The 25,464-nt window shown below is 47.2% G+C and overlaps 1 protein-coding gene across 3 annotated transcripts; it reads left to right on the top strand.

Annotated features, from left to right (window-relative positions):
- Positions 1-259: 259 nt before the first annotated feature.
- On the top strand, positions 260-20,981 carry LOC149353003 (uncharacterized). Of its 3 annotated transcripts, XR_016290893.1 has the most exons (4): positions 260-543; positions 15,619-15,879; positions 16,527-16,662; positions 20,062-20,981. XR_016290893.1 is itself a non-coding variant. In XM_089582205.1 (3 exons), the coding sequence occupies exons 2-3, from the start codon at positions 15,635-15,637 to the stop codon at positions 20,150-20,152; spliced, it is 336 nt and encodes a 111-aa protein (XP_089438331.1). In that variant the 5' UTR covers positions 277-543; positions 15,619-15,634; the 3' UTR covers positions 20,153-20,981. The 3 variants fall into 3 exon arrangements, 2 of the variants coding, with proteins under 2 accessions (XP_089438331.1, XP_089438332.1); XM_089582205.1 differs by lacking the exon at positions 16,527-16,662 and having other exon boundaries at positions 277-543; XM_089582206.1 differs by lacking the exons at positions 260-543; positions 16,527-16,662 and adding an exon at positions 11,436-11,516.
- Positions 20,982-25,464: the final 4,483 nt, after the last annotated feature.

Raw genomic sequence — 25,464 nt, 5'->3', positions numbered from 1 at the left:
CGATAAGCCGTCCATGAATCCGTGTTGCAAAGAAGCGGGTATATACCGGAGTTTAGAACGAAGAAAGATCAAAATGAATGAAACTTTAATTGCCACGAGGAGAAGACGAGTTCAGGCTCAGTGCTTCAGCTGCGCTGCGCGCGGCATCCTACGGGGCCGAGTGGCTGCGGTCAGCCAACCTCTGATCCCAGAAAGAGCGCGGAGAGGGAGGGGTAGCAATGACGAGGCGTGCAGCTGTGGGGCCGGAAGACAAAAACACCGGGCAGTTTTGTCTGTCCTGCGCCGGAGAGGTGTGTACTAGAGATTTCTATTTGGACAAAGGGGGCGATTGCACCTTGGGACGAAAGCGTCACTCTGCCTCGGGACGACGACGTTTCCTGTGATACCATTGCGGCAGTGCACCTTCGCGCTACGGATAGGTGGCTGCCGTGACGACGCTGATAACGCGATAAGAATGCTATTGACTGTGGGAGCTCGACGCGGACTTTCCGTATCATACTCCGGCCTCGCCGAGCGCACACTCAACTCATCCACGTTGGCAAGGTATGATCATTCTGTTGCTGCTACTAGTGCATATGGGCTTCAACAGAACGAACCATTGAACGCAGAAGGTGTTCCACATTTCGTTCCTTGGCGCAATGGTATAGGCTCTCCTCGTGTATAGTTAAACATCTGTGGCGCCACTGTAGGGAATGCTAAGCAATTTGATGTGTCGCTGTCGTGGCCTTGTGCTTGCTTATCGCGCTTGCTTATCGTGTGGGTAGAACAGCGAGATTTCTCTCTTTTAGGGCTTCATAGTGGCAGCATGTCGTAAAATTGTCAAAAAAAGTGTGCTCGCTACGTTCGGTCAATGTTTTCTTATTTTGGAAAAAAAAAATGAATAGAAGCCTATTGCGTCGAGCTTTGATAGCCGAAAACTAGTTGCTTCAGCATGTGTTTCAAATTTCGAACGTTGTTTTTTCTTGAAAAAGATTTCAGTTTCAACTCAGGAAGAGGAAGCGCTAGCATTTCATAATATTTGGTGATTGCTTTTTCAGGATTACGTGGTGTGTTTACGTGACAAAACGTTACTTTTACCGGGAAAAGTAATTTAATCTAGTAACGTTGCTACGTTTCAGCCTCGTATTCACTGTTGCATAGGAAGACTAGTCATGTTATGAAGCGTTTGTCGGTGTACGTGGCACAAGCCGGGCAAATTGATCTGCGCGAAATCTGGTGATCGCAGCAATAGAACTCCCCCTCAGATACGTGCTGCATAATCTTGTCATTTAATCTGGTTAATACAATTAGTAGCGTATAGACTACTATTAGGCGTTAGTCAGCTTTCGCTGATTAATGAGCTTAATAATGCGATTGAGGAGAGCGGTAGCGGTGAACCAAGTCCTCTTCTGTTGCGAATCAAGCATAGTATTAGCAGAAACGCAGTTGCGCGCCCGGCTGAGCGCTTTGACGTCATGCTGCGCGTCCCGTCATCTGCGGCCTACCTTGGCTCCAACATCTGCTGCTCCTCGGCGCTTGGCGATGACGTCATACCAGCTGTGCTTCGGCTTGTCACGGGCTACGCCTAGAACCACACGGGAAGGGCTGCGTAAGAAAACTCTCGCTGTAAAAGAGAGAAATAAAATAGTGGAAAATATAGACAGTGAAATGCGAAAGACGATATGCGCACTTCTCGTTTTGGTAGTCACGAGCTTAACGCCTCCCAGCGGAGAAGTGCACTGTGTCTGGAACGGTCGATGACTGCAGTTTTGAATAAAGAGCCCGCTCTGCCTACAATTGTAGCCGACTTCCACCAGAACGCAGCTACACGGCTGCAAAGGGGCGCTGAACCGTTGGCTGAAATATTTACGATTGGAAACAAGTTGTATTTAATCCTGGTTGCACCTCCCGGCATTTGAAGTCGCTGTAATGATTTCGGCAGGAAAACGGAATTTATGGGCACCTGGAAGCGCTAGCAATGTTAGACGAATATATTCAGACGAATTCCGCGCAGTGGAGCAGATTTCTAACAAGAAAATAATTTGATTTGGTATTCACTTGAGAGCAGAAAATAGGTTAATTCGACCATAAATATGTGTGAATAAGCTCTGTAGCTTTTATTCGTTTTAGTGCTACTGAGAACAATTGGATGTCAGCTGAATTTTTCTATTTAGAAGCCTGCTATAACACTGAAACAATGGCCCGAAACGATCGACTGTGCTGATTCAGATCTACGGATGGGAATAAACGCAGCATACGCACTAAGGGTATCGCTTGTGCTAAAGACAATAAGAGAAGAAATATGAAGTTGCTGGCTGAAAACAACGAACGCGTGCCCGATCAAGGAGCGAGCGCTGTGGGCTTATCGGTGCGCTTGCAAACTGTAGCGCTGCTGACCGCTGCAATTACACTCAAGGCGAACAGATAACTTTAGTCTGAAGTGCAACACTTCAGCGATTTTCTGAAATTCGTGCCGCCGTGGTGGCACGAATTCTAAGGCGTTGGCGCTGATGGCGATCACGTCACGTAGTACACCTCCTATCAAATGACGTTTCGGCCGTGTAATGTGATCAGCAAGGTGTGCATAACGATCGCGGAACGGAGGAAAGCGCGTGCGTCAACAACTCATGAGTGGAATACCGACGCGGTGCACGCGGTTGCACGGAAACGTTGCCCATCATTCTCGGCTGTCATGCACGTGTCTATCGGAATCGATGCCAGCCACTTTGGAAATAGTCTTTCTCTTGTCGCTATAGGCAACGTAGGAGCGGTAAGTGTCCGATGCTTTTGCTGCACCTGCTTCTGGGCCCAGTGGTCATTTTACGGCTAGATGAAGCGAAATTCAGCACCCCCGTCATAGGGATTAACAATGCGATAGTTTCGACGTCAGCCGGCGGCGTTTAGAAGGCTGTATAGTAGGAAGCCTGTCGCCACGTTAATATATCGACGAACAGCGGAGAAGGGTTTTCGGTACCACCATCATCAGCAGCACGGCCAAGTGCGATTTAGGACTGATCTAAAATCAGCCCACCAGCTGCGGCCAGACTATCCCAGCAAATTTATTGATCTCATCACCCGCACCTGATGCTCTGCCGCCATCAACTACATTGTCCCTCCATTGGAATCCACTTCGTTACACCAACGGACCGATCGGTTATCTCTTCTCTGCATCACACACAACGTCATACTCCATTCCCCCCGTCTTACTTCCGTTGGTACATTATTAAGTTAAGCCTGTTCTCGTCTCTCTCCGTCTCTTAGGGTTGCACCCTAAACACGAAAGGAGTAAGAAGGGAGTGCACTAGAGGACAGCTTACTTTCTTTTTACTCCCATATAGGCGTATTTGTTTTTATAGTGTGCCCTTATGCTTTTGCTTTCCATAGATCACTGCATTTCCGAGTCTCTTTTCAAACTTTATAGCTAGCTTCCAACCTTCGGCCCCATAAATGAGTACTGGCAGGATATATAATTTGGATATTTCCCTCTTTAGGGATATCGGTTGATTGGTGTTCATAACGTGAAGGTGCCTGTCAAACGAACTACTAGCCATTATGAATCCCTCACCTAATTTCTCATGGTCCCGATCTGTCTTGGCCAAGGCAGACACTCCTTCACTCCTTTTTTGTACTTCGCTGCTTATTGTAACTGTTGCCCCTTTTCCAGACTGCGGGACATAACTTTAGTATTCTTCGTATTGTTATTCGAGGCTTCCGTGGTACTTGTTCTATTGTCGTCCATAATTCGTCATCCCGTGATTCACTTAACAGGATAATGTCATGCGCTAATCAGAAGTGGCTGAGTTGTCCCTGATAAGAGTGAATAATAACGAAGGGATGCCTACATACTTGTCTGTCATCATTTCTTACCGGTATTTTCGTGTTTCAGCTATGGAGGACAGTGGTCACAATCTAGTCCATGCGTATAAGTTTGGGCACATACTTAAGCACATATTTCTTTGACGTCCGGCTTAGGCAATGCCTGCATAACTGCCAGTGTTTCGACGGCTTTTTCGTATTCTGTGAAGGTCACAAATACATGCAGTCGTTATGCTCTGCCATTTTTTAAGTAACCTTGTTGGTAACATAACACATTTAATGGGTCACGTAAGAACAGTTCGGCCAAGAACATAGGCTAGATTTACCCAGCTGTTCGCAGCTTATAACGGCTTATGATGAGTAGTGAGGGTTCGTAACTTGGCATTCGCGTCGTTCGTGCCTGTGACTGGCCAACGCTAGGGCGGTGGTCAATCAAGAACCGAACGTACAGTCTTTGTCAAAAGTTTAGAGCCCAGGGGGTTCGCTTTTAAGCTTTATATTGGGACTTCAGGAGCATTCGTGGAATTCCTATTTATTGCAGGAGGCAGTACCAGAAATCTTTTCACGTTCAGGAAATTTGGAGCGCTAGAGAGTCATTAAGAACGACACAGTGTGGCTCAAAAGAAAACCCCCTGGGCTCCAAACTTTTGACAAAGGCTGTACGTACATACAAACAACTTTGCAGACATCCGAGTCGAAAATAATGCAAAAAAAGTGCGCTTGGTTTACGGCGCACAGAAATCTTCAGGTGTACAAAGGTCAACGCTTCTTTACGAGAAGCTGCTAGGAATCCGATCTTGATTCACGTCCTCGAGAAAGAACGAGTGCAACAGCTTGTAAACTTCGGGCTCAGAACACACAGAGATAGTGGCTTTCCGCCGCTAGCTGAGCTTGCTTGACACATGTCGAACGAGATAGAGGAGAGTGCGAGGGGAGAGTCACAGTCTGATAAAAAAAAAGGTGCGAATTCGACTTTGCTTTGCCGCACAAAACTTCTGAAGAAATCCTGCATGAGTCGCTGTTCTGAACTACAAGTGCAGGAGCGGCCGTGGGTCCACGATATTTAGGTGAAGCCATGTTGAGCTCATGATCGATAAGAAGCTGGTGGTCCTTACTGACGGCTGTTTTTATCTGCTGTAGGCTTATAAAGAAACCGGCTATTCATTTCACCTTTCACTACAATAGAAGCTTCAGTGACTCTTTCCTACAAAGCCCGTGAGCGCTCCGTACAGTTTCATAATCAATGCTCCAACGAGTTTTTTTTTTCTTGGCAGAAGCACAGAGCGATAGCAACTGGTATAGAGATAACAAAATAAAAGATAATGAGTTTATTTAACAGCGATTTTATTAAATGCACGCAAGCGTAGTGAGTGTGCGCTTCAATGGATAGTAAGTGTGAAATGAGGTTATCTGCGTGCAGTATTAAATGCGGCATTATATACACCCATCCCAGGCCGGGTCTCATCTTCTGGCGAATGTTCGCGCACTCGTGAGAACGTCAGACTCTCTCGGGAGAAACTGCGGAAAATGAATATGCCTCTGCCAACAGCAGGCTGGCTTAGTGCAGTCCGGTCACCCTCGGTACCTACCGTTCCTGACACAAACGCTTGAGCTTCTTAACCTTTTCGCTTACCGCAAAGGCACAGAGAAACTAGTGGGTTTCGTTACGGTTAGCAGAAACTGAGAGAAGAAGAGCGGAAGAGTAAGAATCGTTGCGTTCGGCTTTCCCTCCGGCGCCTGAAATGGATGCGCGGTCTGTTCATGGAGCGCTACCGCTACTAGTCTCCGCGAGAGCCGTGAAAATTGCGCCCTCATCTCTCTTCATCTTCGTGTCTAGGTGCTACCGTATGCTGTGAAATTTGTGGATAGAGCCACCGCCGGTTCTTCATCTTCCCGTCTCGCGGTCGCTAAAGCACAATGGCCCTGAATGGAACCCTGGGCTCGGGGCTCGGGCCACGCTGTGCAACTACACTGCGCTGCAAAACAACATGCACACCTGGCTATACTAAACGCGTAGCATAATACATAGCCAGTTAATGTCACCACCACACCCTCTAGGTCACTGCGGTAGGTCCGCATTCATAGTTGGCGGGATACTGGCTCAGGTGCGGTCGCTCGGCGCGTTCAACCGGCTACGTGCCAAAAAGTGCTCGTTTTTTGTTTTGTTTTTAAAGGTCTACAGGGAGGTTAGTAGTAAACACCATGCGCTTGACGGATATCTGTTGTGGCTCACTGAATCGAATATGCACGAAAAACAGTAGCGCTTAGCTACTTTGTCGTACCCCTAGGCCAAAAAAAAAAAAGCGTGTTCAATGCACATTTAATCTTGTATCCAGCCTTTCCCTCTTTTCTCCCTTTCCCCGCTGCAAGTTTATTTCATTGTACGTTATCGTGCCAGTGTTGACTCTGCCAGCTGACGCTCGTGGCTGTGTCTCTGTACATGATGCAAGCCCATTGTTACGGGCTGTCGGTAGTCTATAGATAGAGTGTTCAGACAGGACGTGGCGCCCTTTGTTTCTCGATAGTAGGGGTGACGTCCTTGCGGCCTTCGAGAATAATTCACTTCAACGAAGGAAAAAGCCGAGGCGGAAGCAGCTGCAACAATCGTCGCATCCCGAAGTCCACAGAGACGTTTACTTCCATGCAAATAGTTAAACTTGCTAGAATGTGTGCTTTATACATACCAGCTAGGGTCCTGACTTATTCATGACATATTCTTATTTGGAGAAGTATGTAGTTCACTCCAACGTCTGACAAGTGGATTTTGATTAGCCACCAGCGTACGCGTTTAATCTAGAAGTCAAGTGTGTGGTTTTATTTTTAATATTGCATAAGTGTCTGTAACGTCGTTTTTAAGCCTGTTTTTGAGACCTTCTTCGCCTTTTATTTTTCTTCGCATTTCCGGTTTTTGGTACTTCAGTAGAGTTAGTTCTTGGGCTAGTTGCTATACTTGATTTACACTCATAGTTTTTGAGCGCAACGGCACACGGCCAAAGAAAAGAAGCAGGAAGAGAAGAAGCGCTGTGTTCGTCCTTCTTCTCTTCCTGCTTCTTTTCTTTGGCCGGGTGCGTTGCGCTGAAAAACTATGAGCGTTTTTGATACGTTTTCTCGAATTTTGAGGCTTTCGAAACGCCACTATTTATTTGTATTTTAGCGCATTTTATACAGTTGCTGCGCCGCTTTTCTTCCGTGCTTCCATGTGTCTTTAACATTGTACGGTGGTTTTTAATTTTTAATTTTTTGGTTTTCAGGCGCGGGGTGCACTTCTTTCATTTCCGCTATCGCATTGCATTTATGGCCTTTAGGTCTCCCGCCATTCTTGTTAATCCATGCCTTTATCTGTTTGATGTCTGTAGGCATCCTTCATGCCATATGTCACTACCTTTCCAGTGTGTTCTTTTATCTGGTACAGTTTTCTCACCGCCACCGGCATCTATTCCTTCGTTGCATTCTCTTCGTATGACGTGTTAGCAGCACTAGCGGTACGGAAGAAAAAAGAGGGAGGAAAAAGAAGAAATAGAAAAAAGAATGTATGCTTTCTTCGGTCAGTACAGTTTCGGATGCATGTCTAGTGTGCGTCCTGTTCCCTCTCTTTGTCTGTGTCTATGTATTTGCTCTAGTCAACACGTGTGATTATCACAACCAACTAGCCCGATTGAGATACTTAGCGTATTCTTGGCATTGATGTAAAAACTGAAAAAAAAATGGTTTATATTAAGTGGCGATGTCAGCAATGATACAAATGTGATCGTTCTTACTCGAAGGCATGTGGGTTTTAAGGAAATGTGATCAATTTTTCCTATGCGCGCGCATGCATCGGGCCTGTATTGAAAGTGTAACCTAAATTAAACATCCCCTAGTTTGGTAATAAAAACTGAGTCTAATATCTCCATAAAGTTTCAAGGCATTCGTACAAAATTTGCACTCGCGCATTTCTGATCCTTCAGTCCATTCCTTTCATTTTATAATTTCTTCATGCGCCTCTAACAAAGGCACACGTATGCACAAAGAAGACAAAAATTTCTGTTTACTTCAGTATGAGTATTAGACGCACCCTATGTATAAAGGCGATCAAGTTCATTTAGCCTTGCCAGGATAAGCAAAATCAGTTCCATTTATGAAAAGTTTGTATGAAATCATGTGCTCGAAGTCTTAAACAAACGAAGTTTTATTTTCCTGAAAACTCGTGCTGTTGTGGTGTCTACTCACATTAAGCTTCGAGCACTGTACAGATGATCTCTGTGTTATAACAGCGCTCAGTAAACCATGGTATCCATTGTTTTCATGCGCAAAGAACCACGTTGTTGTTTTTTTTCATTGCTGTCCCGGGTGTTGCACTTAGGAAGCGTCCCAATCATGTTTCGTACAAGTATCGAGGACGTACTTCCTAAAACCTGCACTTACGCTGTGCACAGTTCCGATTTCTGGAGTTCTTCGTTCAGGGACTTCGCTAAAACTAGGCATCACCATCCAGGTGTTTAATGCATGCGGCTGGTCGCGTACTTGCGACGCAAATATATCAAGCTGCTTGTGTTTTTCGCCCCAGGCACTGCATTTCGAATTAAAATTTTATTGCGTTTATAGCGTTTAACACACGAGAAGCTTTTGTAACCGACTCCAAGAGATTCTCGAATTATCTGATAGCTTACATCTCGAGCTCGAAACAGCCGTCTTTTTCTTCCGCATTAAGGCAGGCGCATCTTTGGTGGCATCGGAGAATGGTCTTATTGAATGAAGTGACGAAGCGATTGAAGCCGAATGAAGTGAAGTCGACTTTATTTTGATTCCTCATGCATGGATTTGTTGAAGTAAAGAAAAAAATAACGGTTACTACGGGTTAACGCGAGATTCAGCAACAACTGTTAATGTGATTGCACTTTACGATACGTTGTGGTAGAGAATATGAGAGCGACCTCACATCTGTGGCACTCTTTTTAGTTTTCCACACATAGTCGTTTTTCGTCCAGGCCTGCTCTCCAGTCCGCCGTTCTATAGACATTCAATGCCACCGATGACCCTCTCCTCGGGCGTCGCGTTTCGCAGCAGCTGCCGCAGATGCAAACCACTCCGTCCCATGGCGACCACCCACCGGTTGCGCCTTCTTACGCTCCGCCACACCCTTATTTTTCCACGGTAATCATCCTTGGGGATTTCTCCACTCTCACCACATCCTCCTCTTTCCACGGTAACCCCATTCCGGGCGCTTATCGTTGTAACCACCCTCTGGTTACGCCTACTTATGCTTTTGCCATAAAGCCTCCTTCTGTGGTAACCTTCCGCGTCCTTCCAGGGGAAACCCTCCGGAGGGTTTCCGTGGCAACCGCTGACCGGTTGCGCCTTACGTCTCGATATACCCTCCTCCTTCCAGGGTAATCATCCTCCGGTTGGGGATTCTTTCGCTCTCCCGGCCGCCACCTCGTTCCACGGTAACCACCCTCTGGATGATTCCTGTAACCACTCACTGGTTACGCTTTTCTTCACTTACGTGATACCTTCCTCCTTGCACAGTAACCACCCATTCGGGGATATGATTCATCCAGATTCTGGTTCGAGGTGTGGAGAGACGAAGAAACTATGCTCTGCGCATGATGAAAAACTGTAGCGCTCGAGACAAGGACACAACGAAGACGACAACACATGCGCTAACTTTCAACTGAATCTTTATTCAATGCACAAACAGTTTTTAAATACTGCGCAAGCATCAAAATATCTTCCCACAAGCCTATCCCACCGCAAGTCACTTTTCACATTTTGTTCAAGCCATCAAGAAAAATCATCTCCTTCTTTGATAAATATACAGATGGGATGCTTACACACTTATCTTCTAAGGTTTTTATTCGTCTTTCTTCAACAATCTCCCGTGTTAGCTGTTTCCTGCTTTTGTTAATCACCTGGCATTCATCGAACTTCGGCATGCATGCATCTGGTTTACATTCCTCACAGTGTTCTGAAAGATTGCCTTTCTTATTTTCTATATTCCTATTGTGCTCCCGTAGCCTCTCGTTTAGGCATCTCCCGGTTTGCCCTACGTACACCCTACCACATGACAGTGACAAGGAATACACGACACCTTCTTCGCAGTCAACAAATTTCTTGCTGTGATTCTTTGTACAACTATGGGGTTTAACTGAGTACGGATTCGTCATCTTACATAGTTTTGCCAGTTTATCTGGGGCCGGAAACACTACCTGAACGCCTACTCGTTGACCTATCTTTTTTAGATTATGGGAAATACTGTGCATGTACGGAATTACTGCTCTTTTCCTACATTTCGCATGTTTGGTTGTCCACATTTCGGGGTGCATGAGGGCTTCAGTCCCGGTTACGACCATGCCACCTTCGACCCGCCGTGGCAGCTCAAAGGTTTTGGCGTTCGGCTGCTGTGCCGGGGGATCGAATCCTGTTCGCTGAGGCCGGATTTCGATTGAGTCAATATGCGAAAACGCCCGTGTGCTGTGTGATGTCAGCGCCAGTTAAAGAACCTCAGGGAGCAGAAATTAATCTGGAGCCATACACTACGGCGGCCCTCAAAGCCCATGTGGAACCTTCGGGACGTTAAAGCTGACACAACCTGACAAAATCTCTAGATCACTAGGGACCACGGAGCGCCGACTGCGCTGAAGAGGAGGTCAGTTTTGCTATATTGGAAACAGCTTGGCGGGGCGTCTGATAGATGTCGCTCGGATTTGGCATTGGTCCTGCTGCAGCCATGGTGCAGCACTCCCGCAGCCCCTCTGCTTCAGCGGTGCCAGTCTATGGCGCGGATGCTTCCTCTCTCTTATTTGCACGCACGCGCATGCGTCGTGGCATGCATCGTGGTTCTTGCCTGCTTCGTGGTGCTGTCTTGGTGCCATCACCTGCGTCGCCGTCTTTGCCACCTGCTTCTGCCTGCTTCGTACAGCTCACCTGCCGCGTTGCGCTGGCTTCTATATGCGCGCGCTACCCAAGCAGACGTGTTTCGCGTCTGTTCCGTCAGTCTTTTCTCTTGCGTTCCACAGACGGCCTTGTAGTCAGTATTAGTAATGCATCAGGAAGAGGGCAAAGTATGTCAGGTTTATTGTTCGGCATCTACAGATGAACAAAGAGAGAATAATGGAGGGCTCTGGATTGATTTCGGCCACCTGCGGTTTACTTCGTACTGACGTCGCACAACACCTAGATACTGTGCGTATTTAGGAAATTTCCGCAACTCAGCTTCGCCTTCGGTGGCAAAACAGCTCCTCGCAGCCGCGCGAACGACTTTACTTTGTCATATACTGGTTTACAGTCCACGACAAAACAGTTCATCGCCTACCCTCACTTGCGAAGCACAAGTTTTCAAAAACATTGCGTACCATGCCCTGCTTCCGTATGACATGCCATCTGCTAACCGGCCCCCTCGTGTGTTCGATGTCTGTTCGTTGTCGAGAGTCTGCTCTCCTGGCTACCTTACTCTGTGCTATAGGGACTTTAACCAAACATACCACAGCACGCCCTCTCCCAGCGCTCTTGTGTACCTGTAAAGCCGATTCTTATCATCTGAGTCACTCAGGCACGCGTGCACGCAAGAGTTGCCAGCTATGGGTTTTTCTGCGAAAGAAGAAATATAGCTGCCGGGCTTCGAGCCCTCGATAACGTGTCGAGATAAGATAGTGAAACTAATGTTCTACAAGAGCCTATCGAGGCTGAAGCTTCTTGCTTGTCTTGGAAAGAGACGAGAACTCCACTCTGCGTAAAAGCAGGTACGTGCAGACCTTGGCAGTGCTCAGATTCCAAGTTTCTCGCATGAACGGAAAGCATGAATATTGTCACTATGGGTGAAGGGATCCTTTCCCTGGTTCCTGTCGTCGCTAATGACGGCTGCAATTAATGTTCCGTGTTGGGTGCACGGGAGGTCTCGGTGACTTTGGGACAGGCTAACTGCCACTGAATAGATTCGCTACTGTATAGATTTGTGTAGAACTCTTCGGCTGCTTTGACTATCTTATCCATATTGCTAATGACATTGCCCTCTTTGTCTTTTAGCGCATACATCTGGTTTTTACCTATGCCCAGTTTTCTCTTCACTGATTTTAGTCTACCTCCGTTCCTTAGAGCATGCTCAATTTTCTCCATGTTAAACTTTCTTATGTCGGCTACCTTGTGCTTATTTATTAACTTCGATAGCTCTGCTAGTTCTATCCTGTCTGTGCAGTTAGACGTACTCATGCTTTGGCGTTTCTTAATCAGATATTTAGTCAGATCATGAACACAGTTTACCAATATCCCTCAAGAGAAAAGCATACAACAGCTGTATCTTACCGGTACCCACCTATGGGGCAGAAACGTGGAGGTTAAAAAAGAGGGTTCAGCTTAAGTTAAGGACTACGCAGCGAGCTATGAAAAGAAAAATGATAGGTGTAACGTTAAGAGATCGGAAGAGGGCGGAGTGGGTGAGGGAACAAACGCGGGTTAATGATATCCTAGTTGAAATCAAGAGGAAGAAATGGGCTTGGGCAGGGCATGTAATGCGAAGGCGAGATAACCGCTGGTCCTTAAGGGTAACGGAGTGGATTCCAAGAGAAGGCAAACGTAGCAGAGGACGGCAGAAAGTTAGGTGGGCGGATGAGATTAAGTTTGCGGGGATACAGTGGCCGCAACTGGCAAAGTACAGGGTTAATTGGAGAGACATGGGAGAGGCCTTTGCCCTGCAGTGGGTGTAGTCAGGCTGATGATGATGATGGTGATGAACTGCCATTGTGTTAGCTTTCAGCGGAATTTTCTTTCTTGTATCACTGAACGGATGAAGTACTTTCAGGAAAGACATAAGGCGCTTCTGCGTGTGTGTGTGTGTGTGTGTTGGATGAATTGGCAAGCAGGCCTATGCATGAGAACTATACAGCACTCAAATACGACACGATATTACAGATCTCCGATGGGACATATTTAGCAACTGAACGCATATTCTCTGTTGGTCGACTGATTCCAAAACTAGCCGCCGCGGTGGCTCAGTGGTTATGGCGCTCGGCTGCTGACCCGAAAGACGCGGGTTCGATCCTGGCCGCTGCGGTCGAATTGCGATGGATGCGAAATTCTAGAGGCCCGTGTACTGTGTGATGTCAGCGTACGTTGAAGAATCCCAGGTGGTCGAAATTTCCGGAGCCCTTAACTACGGCGTCCCTCATAGCCTCAGTCGTTTTGAGACGTTAAACCCCATAGACCATTCCAAAACTAGAGCCAAGCTGTTAAAGCCAATCCCCCAAACATTAAAGCCATTAACTCATTAATGGGACATTAACTCATTCAAATCTAAAAAGAAAACTGCACGGTTGTTCTGTGAAAATTGAAGGTGTAAAAGTAGGACAGTGAGTTAGTTTACACTTAATAATTGTAGCACGAAAGTGGAATACGCGATATAGTGGAAGAGAGCAAGGGGTCATCAGGGAGGCTTTTTGGTTCTGAATATCCGCCTGCCCCTTTACATATCTTGCAATGGCGAAAATGCCGCTGAATAGTTTTGGCGTGACAGGAACTGTGGTCAAGTATTAAGGAGCCTGAATTTGGTCCACGTGCCTATTTTCGCTGTGCAGTCTCGTTCTGAAGCGTTTCGTTGCACGTGGCAATGTAGCACTACGCGATGAAATCATATCTCATTCTTGGGCCTTTTGCATTCGCGAGAATGCAAAGGCTGTGTGCGATGGTCGGTTTCAAGCACTGGAGAAAAACTCGGTGAAAGTAATGACAAGCCTTCCTAGTCCCGTCGTTGTACTGAGAGCCTAGGTATAGAGACCTTAACGTCTGATAAAAACCTCAACTATTCCTCACAAGGAGATGAAGCGTTGATCACGGCTTTAGTTCCTTGGTCTAGCTTTTAATGCGTTTACACTAGAACCCCAATCTAGTCAAAGTCTGAACTGTCGTTTGTCTGAAGCCTCGGGTAATAGCTGATCAATGTGGAGTTAGAGAAGGGTAGAGGATGGGTGAACAGAGACGCGGTGGCCAGTCAGAGAAAGGGAAAGGGGTGATGTCTAGGGGGATGGAAGACGGAGAGGGGCAGCGCTGCCGGAACGCGGCCAGGGGTAGGAAACTTCCCATATATAGGCCATTGCATCGGGAGGGAGTTGTCGAAACACCTCCTCTCTGGACTGTCGGAAAGCGGTTTCGCCCCCGCTTCCACCGTGCTAGCGCGAGGTGCTCACGACAGTCCAATGAACAATATGGCAGCGCCCAAGGAGCCCTTATTGCAAATGTCTACACATTGTCCAGAAAACCGAGACGTGAGCGTAAATCCTTCGATAGCCGCCGGAGGCAAGCCAATTGTAGCTTCATATCTTTGTGACTGCCAAGATATCGACAAGAAAAATATTTTGATCACCGAGCGGGATTCGAATCATAGCCGGCGAAAACAGAGCAGCGTCGTTTCCCCGTGCCTCAGACAATTCGGCCTGTGCCGCAGCGTTCAGCAGTGCGTCCAGTCATGAAGGAAGGAAAGCTAAGGACAGGTCCTCGCTATCCGAGCGGCGCGAGCTGCAGTCACGTGTTTTCTCAAGGGCTACTAGGTGTCTCTGGCACATGGCGCAGTCAATGGGGAACCTGCGCTGAAGTTTGCCGTGTCGATTGCAGCGCCGTAACACACAGCATAGCGAGAGAAGCAAGCAGTTCTTGGTGCACTCGTAGTGCTATTTCACGCCACCTTCCTGAGCTTATTGGCGTGAGCTTCTGCGCTCTGTCGAAGCCACACGTGGTGCGTGTCAGTTATCTGGGTTATGTCTACAGAAGCGAGGCAAATGTTGCTATCAACAAAACGCGGGCTTCCAATCGTTCAGAATGTGCCCTCGCGTTTGTAGCGGCCCAAGCGACTGACGGCAGCAGTTTTTAGTCTAATGGTGGAATAACTGCAGTGCCACCAGGGCAGCGCAGGCTCCCCATAGTAACGTTAGACGTAGTGGTGTCGTCTGCTTCATTATCTGCTGCGCATGCGCAAGTGTGCCGAGACGGCAGCCAAATTGAAGGGGGGGGGGGGGTAGTCCTCACGTCCGGCTTCAAATGATGGTTCGTAATGGCCTCTCCTTAATTCTTTCCGTCACCATGCAGTGCAGTCCTCTTCCAGTCACCAGGTGCGCTGAAGTAGTTGAAATCGAAACCAATTGGAGTTTCCTATTCCGTGGGCCACGTGCTCGCTGCTTTGTACATACAGTTTAATTCACCTTCTGTAACTGATTGTGCACAATGTCCGCTCACGCGCACCTATTTTCGGACAAAGCTTGGGCATTTGCGCGAGCGGAGCGAACTTGAATACTTTTGTGTTTTGTAAATAGCGTACAAAGTTCTCCTCTGTCCTTGCTTGCTATCGCTCCCCTCTACACTTCTCCTCACTATCCTCTCCCTTTCCCTATCACATCCGCCGGCTGTAGCTCTGGTGCTCAATATATTAGATAGCAATTGCCGCAGCCGGCAATATTCTTTTCCTTCACCTTTTTTTTTCTTTTTTTTTTTTAAATAAACCACTACCACCACCACCACCTTCAGTTCTCATTCACTCTTTGAAGCGGTCGGACGGGTGGGTACGTAGCGTCCTCTTCCTGTCTCCGAATCGGTTGCACTTGTGTCCACTGAACGATGCCAGTTTAATTCAGCAAACGGAAACGTTAATGACCAGATATTAGTGATTTCATTCCGTCCGCACCAATTGCTCGCACAGTTGGGGGTCACTAATGCTAACGCGTACTCTGTCGCATGAATCGCACTGATCGTATGTGAATTCTTTTCGGCGAAAGCCTCTTTGTCTTGTTTCGCTGCACGCTTGCACAAGTGGCGTGGGGAAGATGCGAAACCGAGAATGTGTGTTTATTTGCCTCGACGCAGCAATTCATAGGACGACATGAGCTACGGGTATCCGCAGGCCCCACACCAGTACCAGCCCCCCGCTGCGCCGGGCTTCGCGCCGCCCCCCGCGTACTCGGGCTACCCGCCACCGCCGCCAGCGCCCGTAGCGGAGCCCTACTTTGCAGCGTCGGCGCCAGTGGGCGACACATACCAGCCGCCGCCGCCACCTGGCCCCCAGCACCTGTACCCGCCGCAGCAACAGGGCGGCTACTACGTGCCGCCTCCTCCGCCAACAACAGTGTACGTACCGATGACAGCTCCGTTAAAACGAAGGATATGTAAAAGATAGTTTTTACTGATGCAACCAGGTAACGAGCAGTACATATGGACAATTTTGTCCAGGCGACAAGCAAAAGAACCGTTTGAAAAATAAAATCCAAAGCACTAAATATGTATTAAAATGATCCCAAGCCTTAGCAGTGAGATCCTTGCTCCCTTAAAATGTCAGAAACTGCGCCTTAGGTCCTTCCTAAACTTGACAAAGTCTTCCGCATGGTCATCAGGCAGGATCCGCAAAGGTTTTTTTTTTGTACTTGTTCCCCATGCGGTATTGTCGTGAAAACAATTTGTGGGCCTACAACCGCAACTTTTTTGCGGAAATAGAACAACTAACAATAAGTGATAGAAATTCGCACTGTTCTAAAACCAAAGACTTACCAACATTATTTACATGTTTTCGTCGGACACAGACAAGTATATTGCGCGAACAACACTGGTTGACAATGACAAAGGCTTTAAAAGCATGTAATAAATTGGAAGCAGCATACATTTCTGGTTGGCACTGTTTGCCCTGCAACCCGATTTGAAGTGAATCCAGCTCGTGTCCTTGACGTACAAGCACAGCCACAAAGATTTGTGCACAAGACTGTGTGGTTTCTGATATACAGATCTCGGCTGAGCGATGCTCTCTCTACACTTGGTCGCGCGGAGCTCATAGTGACGGGAAATTCAGCGGAAGGAAAGCAGTAACGCTGACAAGAAAGAGGAAGAGCGACAGTACAGAGGACGCGCGCTGTCCCTCAGGTACCGTTTCTATACGGAAACCATATTCATGCATAAGGAAATACTCAAGTGGCCAAGCAGCCAGAAAGTGCAAAAACGACATTTCATTACATAAACAGTTGTTCCTTCTTCTCACGTAGATACAGCAGTAAACTGTCACGTGTGAACGTTCATTGTAATTTAAAACGTCAGCCTTCTTTGCTGAAAACGCAACGAAGGCTTGGCTAACACATTCACTTTCCGGTTTGCTTGTGTGGGATGCTGCCGTTACTTCACGTGTCATCCTACCCCTGAATAGAAATAGGGCATGAGTATTTGAAATAGGGGTGTCTATGTACACTACTTACCATGAATCACCCGGTTTGTATTGGCATTATTCGTTAAGGCAGGCGCACGCTCATAGATTATGATATCCAAACACCGACCGATGGAATATTTGGCCGTCGTAAGAGCACCCAGAGATTGAGGAGAAGAGCACCCACAACATTCACTTGTATGGAACGTAGGCTCCGTGTTGACCGGACAGCACTGATTCCTAGACCCTCATAGCGACGCAGCCTTTTTTACACCGATTGCGCATGAGCTACTCAGACAACAAAGGGGCGAGAAAACAACGGGAACACCGTGCCAACTGGTCACACAGTTGATGGCGTGATACAGGGTCTGTTCTGAAAGTAGTAGGACTGATTTTTTCCTGGGCGAACGGGCGGACGAGAGGCGGTCTGCGCGTGCAGGATCGTTGAAGGGGGATATTGGGAATGCTCGGGAAAATCGGCAGTCGGCTCTCGGCCGTTGAAGAGAGCAGGTCGCTTGTACTGCGAACCCCTGTCGAAGCGTCTCGTCACGCAGAATCATGGAGCGTTTGCTGGATCAGCGATACGCGATCAAATTTTGTGTAAATCTTGGTAAAACCGGCAAAGAGGCTTACGACATGATTAAGGAGGCCTACGGTGACGCTGCCATGGGTAGATCAGGTGTTTTTTGAGTGGCGCAAGCTGCTCCGAGAATGTAAGGAAAGAGTGGAAGACGACGACCGCTCGGGACGCCCTTCGACCAGCAAGACCAATGAAAATGTGTAGCGAGTGAAAAATTCACTGACCAGTGACCGTAGTATGAGTATCAAAATGATTGCTGATGACTTGAGCATTCCTCAAACCCACGTTTTTGAGATCGTGACAGAAAACTTAGCCATGAGGAAAGAGTGCGCGAAGTTGGTGCCGGGAGTGTTGTCAGAAGAGCAAAAGACCAACCGGAAAGCGATTTGCCAGCATCTTCTTCATCATGTGAATGAGGACCCCGATTTTTTGCCCAGCACAAGGCGGCAACGCTGCCTCAGGCCCTCTACAGGCCCGACTTGGCCCCGCTAGATTTTTCTATTCCCGAGAATAAAATCGACGCTCAAGAGGAAGCATCACGGACCGGTAGAGGCGGTCCAACAGGCCGTGACGAGGGAGCTCAACAGCATTCCGGTCCAGGCGTTCCTGGAGGCGTACGAAAACTGGAAAACTCCTTGGCAGCAGCGTGTAGGTGCGGAAGGGTGCTACTTTGAAGAATTCTAATCGTTTGTATTACTCTCATGAATAAAATTTATTAAAAAAAATCAGTCCTACTACTTTCAGAACAAACCCTGTATAACTGGTGCGTATTGAGGACCACCACCGGTCTTGAACTGTCTCTCTGCCTCCTCCTTGTAACCGCTTCATGCCGAAATGCTTCCTTAGTCCCATTGCCCTGTCTTCTCGCACAGAGAGGCAACCCGACGTAGGGCACACTGCTGAGTGAAGCCTATCAAGGTAGCCATCGAGACTCTTGTTCCTACGATGGTGGCACTGTCTTGACAAAACTGATCTGAGTGGTGCCGTGACACAAACCTAAGCACGTAATTGTGTATATAGGCTTTGAACGCTTTTTTAGAACAGCGCTGAACGGCAATATGTAAATACGGCATACTTGCAGAACCTTAATAAACTGTAGTAAACTTAATAAACCTTAATAAACTGTAGTGCAGAATGTTAATAAACTGTAGTAACAACTTATATAAACAACGTTTTCTGCGCGACGTAAAGATGGTTTGGTTTGGTTTGGTTTATGGGGTTTAACGTCCCAAAGCGACTAAGGCTATGAGAGACGCCGTAGTGAAGGGCTCCGGAAATTTCGACCACCTGGGGTTCTTTAACGTGCACTGACATCGCACAGTACACGGGCCTCTAGAATTTCTCCTCCAAAGAAATTCTAGCCGCCGCGGCCGGGATCGAACCCGCGTCTTTTGGGTCAGCAGTCGAGCACCGTAACCACTGAGCCACCGCGGCGGCTCGCGACGTAAAGAAATTTGTACGTTCGTGCCTTTTGATGATGAGCCAGACGACCTGTTGTTCAGTCTTGAAAGGATCGTACTGACTTGATAGCTGGAGGGAGGGTTTTGAGTCACTGTCGCATATATATAGTCGGACACACATTCAGGACCGCCGTGACAGAAAGTAGACCGTAGTTAAACGTATTCTTGTTACCTAACAAACAAGCTATACTCACGAGACAAAATTATGAGCCCAAGAATTTTTATGCCTCTGGCTTGTTTGATACAGTGAAACACTAAAAAGCTGATTTTGTTCACTGTTGTGATTGGTCAACAGAGTAATAGAGGACGCCATGGACCGTGATCCATTGCTACCAACTGCTGTTTTTTTTTACGTTGCATCCTACTACAGTACTACTTCAGATGTAGGGAAACTTTTAGTCATTTGTGAATAGTTGATTGTCATGAGATTCTGTTTTAGAAGGATTTCTGAAAGTATTGGCATTAAAATAACGAATTTTAATGTCTGAAAACGTGAAAAAGGGCAAACTGATTCCCATGATGACACTCAATACAGTTTCTATCTGAATGACCACAGGCGCTCGTCCGCTTAAGGAGGACCGCCTGCAGGCAGTCAGATTAAAGACATGAATCAGCAAAAATACAAGAAGAGCTCGGCAGAGCGTAATTAGCACTGGTTTTAGACGCGCTGATGGAAATGCGGCGGAAAAATTGCGTTCCTGTCCCATTTGTGCTTTGGGAGCACTCCGGCATTTCATGGGAGCTAATGAGTCATTATCTGGTGCTAAAATCTAATGTTCCATAAAGATAATAACGTGCAGCGCCATCCCTTTTCCTTCTCATTGTTGGGATGAAAACACAGAGCTTATAAAACATTTTTTCCCATGTCATATCGGCTCCTCGACCGCCGTTTTTTTCTTCCCTTGGGCCCATTTTCTGTCCCCATTTTCGTCGGTTTCAGCGTAGTGCAGCAAAAATGTAGATATTGTTTAGATTCTTTCCGCGAAGTTAATTTCTTGGTAACAGTGTTTCATTTTATGCCGGCAGACCACTTTTACTGCGAGCACAGCTTCACAGGCTTCACCTTTTCCCCCATCTGCTTGCAGGATTGTGAAGGAGAAAGACGACAACTGTGCCAAGGACTGCTGCCTGTGTGCGCTGTGCATGGGTCTCTGCTGCCTTTGTTGCCAGGATTGATGCGGACAGCCCTAGTGTTTATACACTCTCTGAAAGTGCTCCAGATATGGACAGTTGCGAGGCTCGTCGTTTCTTTCACTGAGTGGCGACTGCGCTCAAACAGTGGCCATTGTATGACGCTTGCGAAAGCCGAAGAAAGCACGTACTCAGTGCGTTAGTTCCTCTGAGCCTGCCACAAACAAGAAACCTAAAAATTAGAGTCAAATACAGGCAGTTGCAGATTGAGCCACGGAAACACAGCCGCCTGCTCTGCAAGTGGACAAGCGGCCCTGTTTCGATCAGGTGAAGGAAAAAAAAACGAGAGTGATTTTTAGAGATTTGTGTTTATTAGTAATCCATATATGATTGCAAAGGAGAAAGTTGCATGCATCGTGCATCGCGATAACTCTCGAGCCGAAAAGAAATAAATGTTCCTTCCCCCGCTGAACACCCAAAACCTTCCACTCATTCCAGCCTGTCAGAAGCGTTGGAGATTTCTCGGAGTGCAAGAGCGGAGATGCAAGGTTATTTTTTATTATTGAGTAGGGCCCATTGCCTGTCTTTCGAAGGATTAAATTGGAAGTTTTCACTATATGGTAGGTTTTTTTCAGTTTCGCCCTTGAAGTATTCAGTGCAGCTCTGCTTCATTTGACCGTAGCAGTGGTGCTATATATTTTTTTTATTGATTGCAAAGACCCACATCCGCTGCTCGGATCATTGCAGTCAAGGGGTGTACAATAAGGTCCTAATCAAAATTGACAGATCAAAGTGTTTGGTGCACCGAGAGTTGGAAAAGAAGTCTCAAGAACACTCATGATAGTAAAAATAAAGGCAGGAAAATAAACATCTATACGTATGTTTTCAGATGATTTGTGCAGAACGAAGTCGCTTTGAGAAGGTGGATTGAGTCTACGCACTAAATGTAGACGCATTAAAAGTGCATTAGGAGCTCAAAGAATTGGAAACTACTGTCTGCTAGAGGGCGATTTGAACTTGTCTGGAGTCTGTGTCAATAAAGGTAGAACGAGGCTCGCGCAGAGCGATATGACTTGTAGCTCCAGCCTGCTCGAAAAACTTATTAGCTCAGCGCTTGATACGAGATCTGGCCTGGAGGCACAGTCTGCGAAGCAGGTGAGCAGCTGGCGTTCGGTGGTGCGCCCAGTCCAGCTGGCGTCGACCGTATTTCTCGGCAAATAACCAGAACGGCACAGTGTGAACCTCGTTGGAGGTCACAGCTCACATTAGAAACGCAGGGCAGCGCGACGACTCTAACTGCAATGGAACGAATAATCTCAGCGGGATTGGAACAGTGATGCAGGCTATGCTTTGCGGATATAAGGCTGCAAGAAAAATGGAAAGCTGTTAGAAAGGGAATGGCTTGAGCTCGCGTTGAAGACGCATTTCTCAGAACTTGGGGCCAAGACCTTTCCGGAACATTGCGTCGAAATCCACCCGCACGTTTCAAGACCGCAGCGTCGGTTATTAGGGACGCACAAAGAGTGTAGCGCTGTCGTTTCGTACTTGCGAAAACGCTTCTTGCTTCCGGAAGTTGTTCACTTTGGAGCCATGTACAGGGCCGACGATATGAGCGGGAATTGAGGTGGTGGTTTCTAAGCCGACGTCAGTGGTCTACTACTCTAGTTACGTCTAACAATACGTCCGAATCCCCAAAGTAGGAAGCATTTGCTGCTCTATGCCCGCTGTCGCCAACAGGATAGACAACTAGTTTTTATTGTGGGTGTATTCGGGCTTTTGGAAAGGGCGATAAGCACTGCGGCTGTCCGAAAGCAAGAAAACGAGGCAGTTGCAGCGCTGAAGTGCATATTCACCTGAAACTCGATGCCTGCAGAACCGTGCTATTATCGAACAATGGTAAGTACTAAATAACAGCAAGAACGAAATGAAAGACACAAACAGTGCACGGACACCGCTGGCTGGAGCGCAAAGTCAAACTGCACAGACCATCACACGCGTCATCTGCAATCGTCTGTTCCTGCTCTCTGCGCCGCACAGTAAGCTACGTGGTGGTAGTGACAGATGTGCGCTGCATGCATCGGCATTGACAACGTTATGCCAGAAACGCGGCACTGATGCCACAGGCCATAGGCCATCGGCGTTCATTGTGTTCATTGGCATTGGCATTGACAATGTTTTACACTCCGATCATAATAAGGAAAGGAATTGTGCATAATTGGCTCCCTGGGTCAGTGGACGCCTGAATCGCGCTTTAGGTACGTAGGGTGATGAGAGAGAGATGTGGGCTGCATGCGTTAGCGCTGACAACGGTGAGCAAACTCTTGCGATCACTCATTAACTGCCACCTGCCAGGGTTGCAGGGGGTTGGGGACTTTAATGTAGATATATTTTTGCATTAGTTGTCGTCCGCTCCGACACGGGGTGTCAGGCGTCCGTGGGTGACCTCATTACTGCGAACGCAGCCACCGCTGCGCAGGACTAACGGAACAACCTCCGGCATAAACAGCATCGCTGTTAAAAGCAGGGGTCCCAGTACAGTGCAGTAACAGAGAGATAAGTCCGTGACAGATAAAGTAATGGCTTAAGAGCAAAACTTGGCTAGTGGACTCCGGTATGATGGGGGATTTGACAAGGACGCTTAGCAGCGCAGTGGCCTTCTGGCGTCACGTGTTATGCAAAACAGGACGCCCGCTGGACTTGCATTAATGGCGCCCGTGGAAACCCAGAGACTCGACCATTTTTTCGTGCAGACTTCCATGTTTATAGATTAACGCCCTGGAGTTGAAGATAATCCATTCATCTCCGCGGTGAACAGCGCGAGGTTAGTCGCTTATCTTGGAGCGAGCGCCACTCATGAGAGAAACATGCAAATAATTGGAGGATTGCAGAGTGAGCAGATGCGGAATGTAGGTACTCGGGAAAAGTTTATTGTGGTGTTGCCTCGCGTTCCACTCGTTTAACATTTATACCAGCGTGTGGCGTGTGAGCGTCATCTTATACCTGCATGCATTTAAAGCGATTGGCAGGTGTGACTACTCCGAATTTTTTTTTTCGCACACCCGCATCTCGTGAACTTTCGCTGCCGACTGTACACATAAAAGGACCTCCACAGCGCTATTACTGAGATGTCAGGTCTAACGGAGAGAAGTAGTTAGGTGGCAGTGGGGCTAATGGGCGATAGGGCTTTACAGAGGGTGACATGGATGCGGAAACTTCTGATAAGCTTACCTATATTTCGAGGAAGCCGCGCATAGCGGCCTAAAATGCAGTGATAAAAAGAGCTATCAATGCGGGAGTTCGTTTAAACTTAAACAAAATATTAGGGAAGAGAGGCACTGCAAGCGAATGACTGTCTTTATGCTCGAATTTTATTGTTGCATGACCGGAGGCAAAACCTAACCGAAAAACGTAAGCACGTCATCTTCACGTATGGCCCCGTTGCGGCGAGTATCGAGTGAGAGCTTTGCCTTAACTGGCAAGCCACTTTTCAATAGCCGTATATTCCGCCACACCACTACCAACCTCGCACACCGTCCCATGGACGTGAAAAGAAAGAGAAGAGAATAGCACTGCTTTCCTGCGGGCACACGTATCAGGTGAAAAAAATCACTGCTATTTTGTTCACCTACTTCAAACTGACCTAAGCATATTTTGAAGATACACGGCATCAGAAAACAGGCGATGTTCTTCTTTTCTTTACTAGGTTAGGAAGCCGCCTTTCAGAAGTCGGGGCTCATTAAAGTGCGAATACTTCTGCAAGAGTGACACTGATCGCTCACTTTTCCAAAGTTTCCATTTTGAGAATTTATTTTGTCAATCTGAATGATAGAAATTCTGCCATTTTAAAATTAGACATGCACCATTTTTTAAAAATAAATACCAGCCCCCCAAGGAAAGTTACTGCTGCCGTTGAAATTGCGCCGTTTGTTTTCTTCACCAAAAAAGGCCGTTGATCTTACCAGATATATATCCCAATACCGCGCGGCTCCGTCTAATGCAGGGGAACATCATACTAATTAAGCTGTTTGTGCACGCTGATAGTTAACTCCCACACAATTGCTGGGACAATGTAAAGTGAAGCGCACCCAGTGCGCGTTTTATCACGACCATGTTAAGTTTGCCGCGCTTTAGCGGGCACAAATGGAAGATTCTTGCTTGAATCAAGCATCTTCCTCGTTTCTTTTAGCGTTTCTTCCAAGAAACTGGTTACCTATGGTACGCTGAATGACCGATCACCCATTTCTCGACAATTTCTAAAAGCGAGAAAAATAAGTGCAATTCGGGACCTATGACGCCGACAATACGCGCTACGTTTTTTTAAGCTAGTGAATACTGGGGTCCTACTGGTAGTTGTAGTAAGATGTAGTACTTATGTTTTAACTATGAGACGGCCTCATGTTGCACCGGCCGCCAGGAAAAACAAAAAAAAAGAAACGAATGCTAGTACTTGAAATGTCTCGTACCAGAATTTTCTAATTTCCCTGCTTGGTGTACGTTAGTAGCAAGTCATAAATGAAACAACAACTAATGCTTGCTGTAAGCAGTTGCAATAAATGGAGAGTAAGTACGGGCGAGTTGGATGCGGCCCGCTCTCCGGTAGGAGCGGACCGCCGAGTGCGCCGCGCCGCCGGTGATCGCGAAAGTTCTAGTTTGCGCCGCCGTGGCGCTGGCTATCGGTGAAGAATAGATTCTCGTAGTTAATGTTATGGCTGTGGCTAGAGTTCCGTCCAGACGGAACTACAATTCGCGCTAGAGTTCCGTCTAGACGGAACTACAACTTGCGCCAAAGTTCCGTCCAGACGGAACTGCATGTAGCGATGGGGTTCCGTCCAGACGGAACTGTATCTGACACCATACAGTTCCGTCCAGCATTATCTGCCACAAGAGTTATGTCAAGACGGAATTAAAGCTGGCCTTAGGGATTGTGAAACCAGTTTGCTTGCATACTTTTGCATGTCCATTTAAAAAAATGGCAATCCTGTTCCGCCTAATGTGTGACAGGATATTCTGCTGCATCATTTTATTTTCCAAGCAGTCAGTGAGAAATGGCAATAGATCGAGTTTTGGCTTGGGTTTGTTGGTGCGTTCGCATGATGCTTGTTGACCGTTTGTGTACGTCTTAGTCTTTTTCGCGCTACGTCATCTTGCAGCACAAATAGCGACAGGGCTTCACATCACTTCGCGAAGAGTTTCTGCACTCTGCTTCTAACAGTGTCATTTTCGCGATCCTGCATGCATGCACGGAAGTTATACCTACGAGGATGTAACTAAACGCAGTACGCGGACAGATATTTTAGTGCCGTATACATGCGTAGAGAGAACATCTGGATACAGCTTGGTCAACTGGTTATTCCAGA

Source organism: Amblyomma mixtum, chromosome 3 (assembly GCF_055824585.1).
Source record: "Amblyomma mixtum isolate Tamu chromosome 3, ASM5582458v1, whole genome shotgun sequence".
Lineage (NCBI taxonomy): Eukaryota > Metazoa > Arthropoda > Arachnida > Ixodida > Ixodidae > Amblyomma > Amblyomma mixtum.
The sequence above is the reverse complement of the archived record's forward strand: the minus strand, read 5'-3'. Positions and strand labels throughout refer to the sequence as shown.

Coding starts and splice junctions, on each gene's coding strand:
- LOC149353003 (XM_089582205.1), top strand. CDS start 15,635: ATGAGCTACGGGTATCCGCAGGCCCCACACCAGTACCAGCCCCCCGCT. Junction 15,880..20,061: donor CCTCCTCCGCCAACAACAGT/GTACGTACCGAT, acceptor ATCTGCTTGCAG/GATTGTGAAGGAGAAAGACG.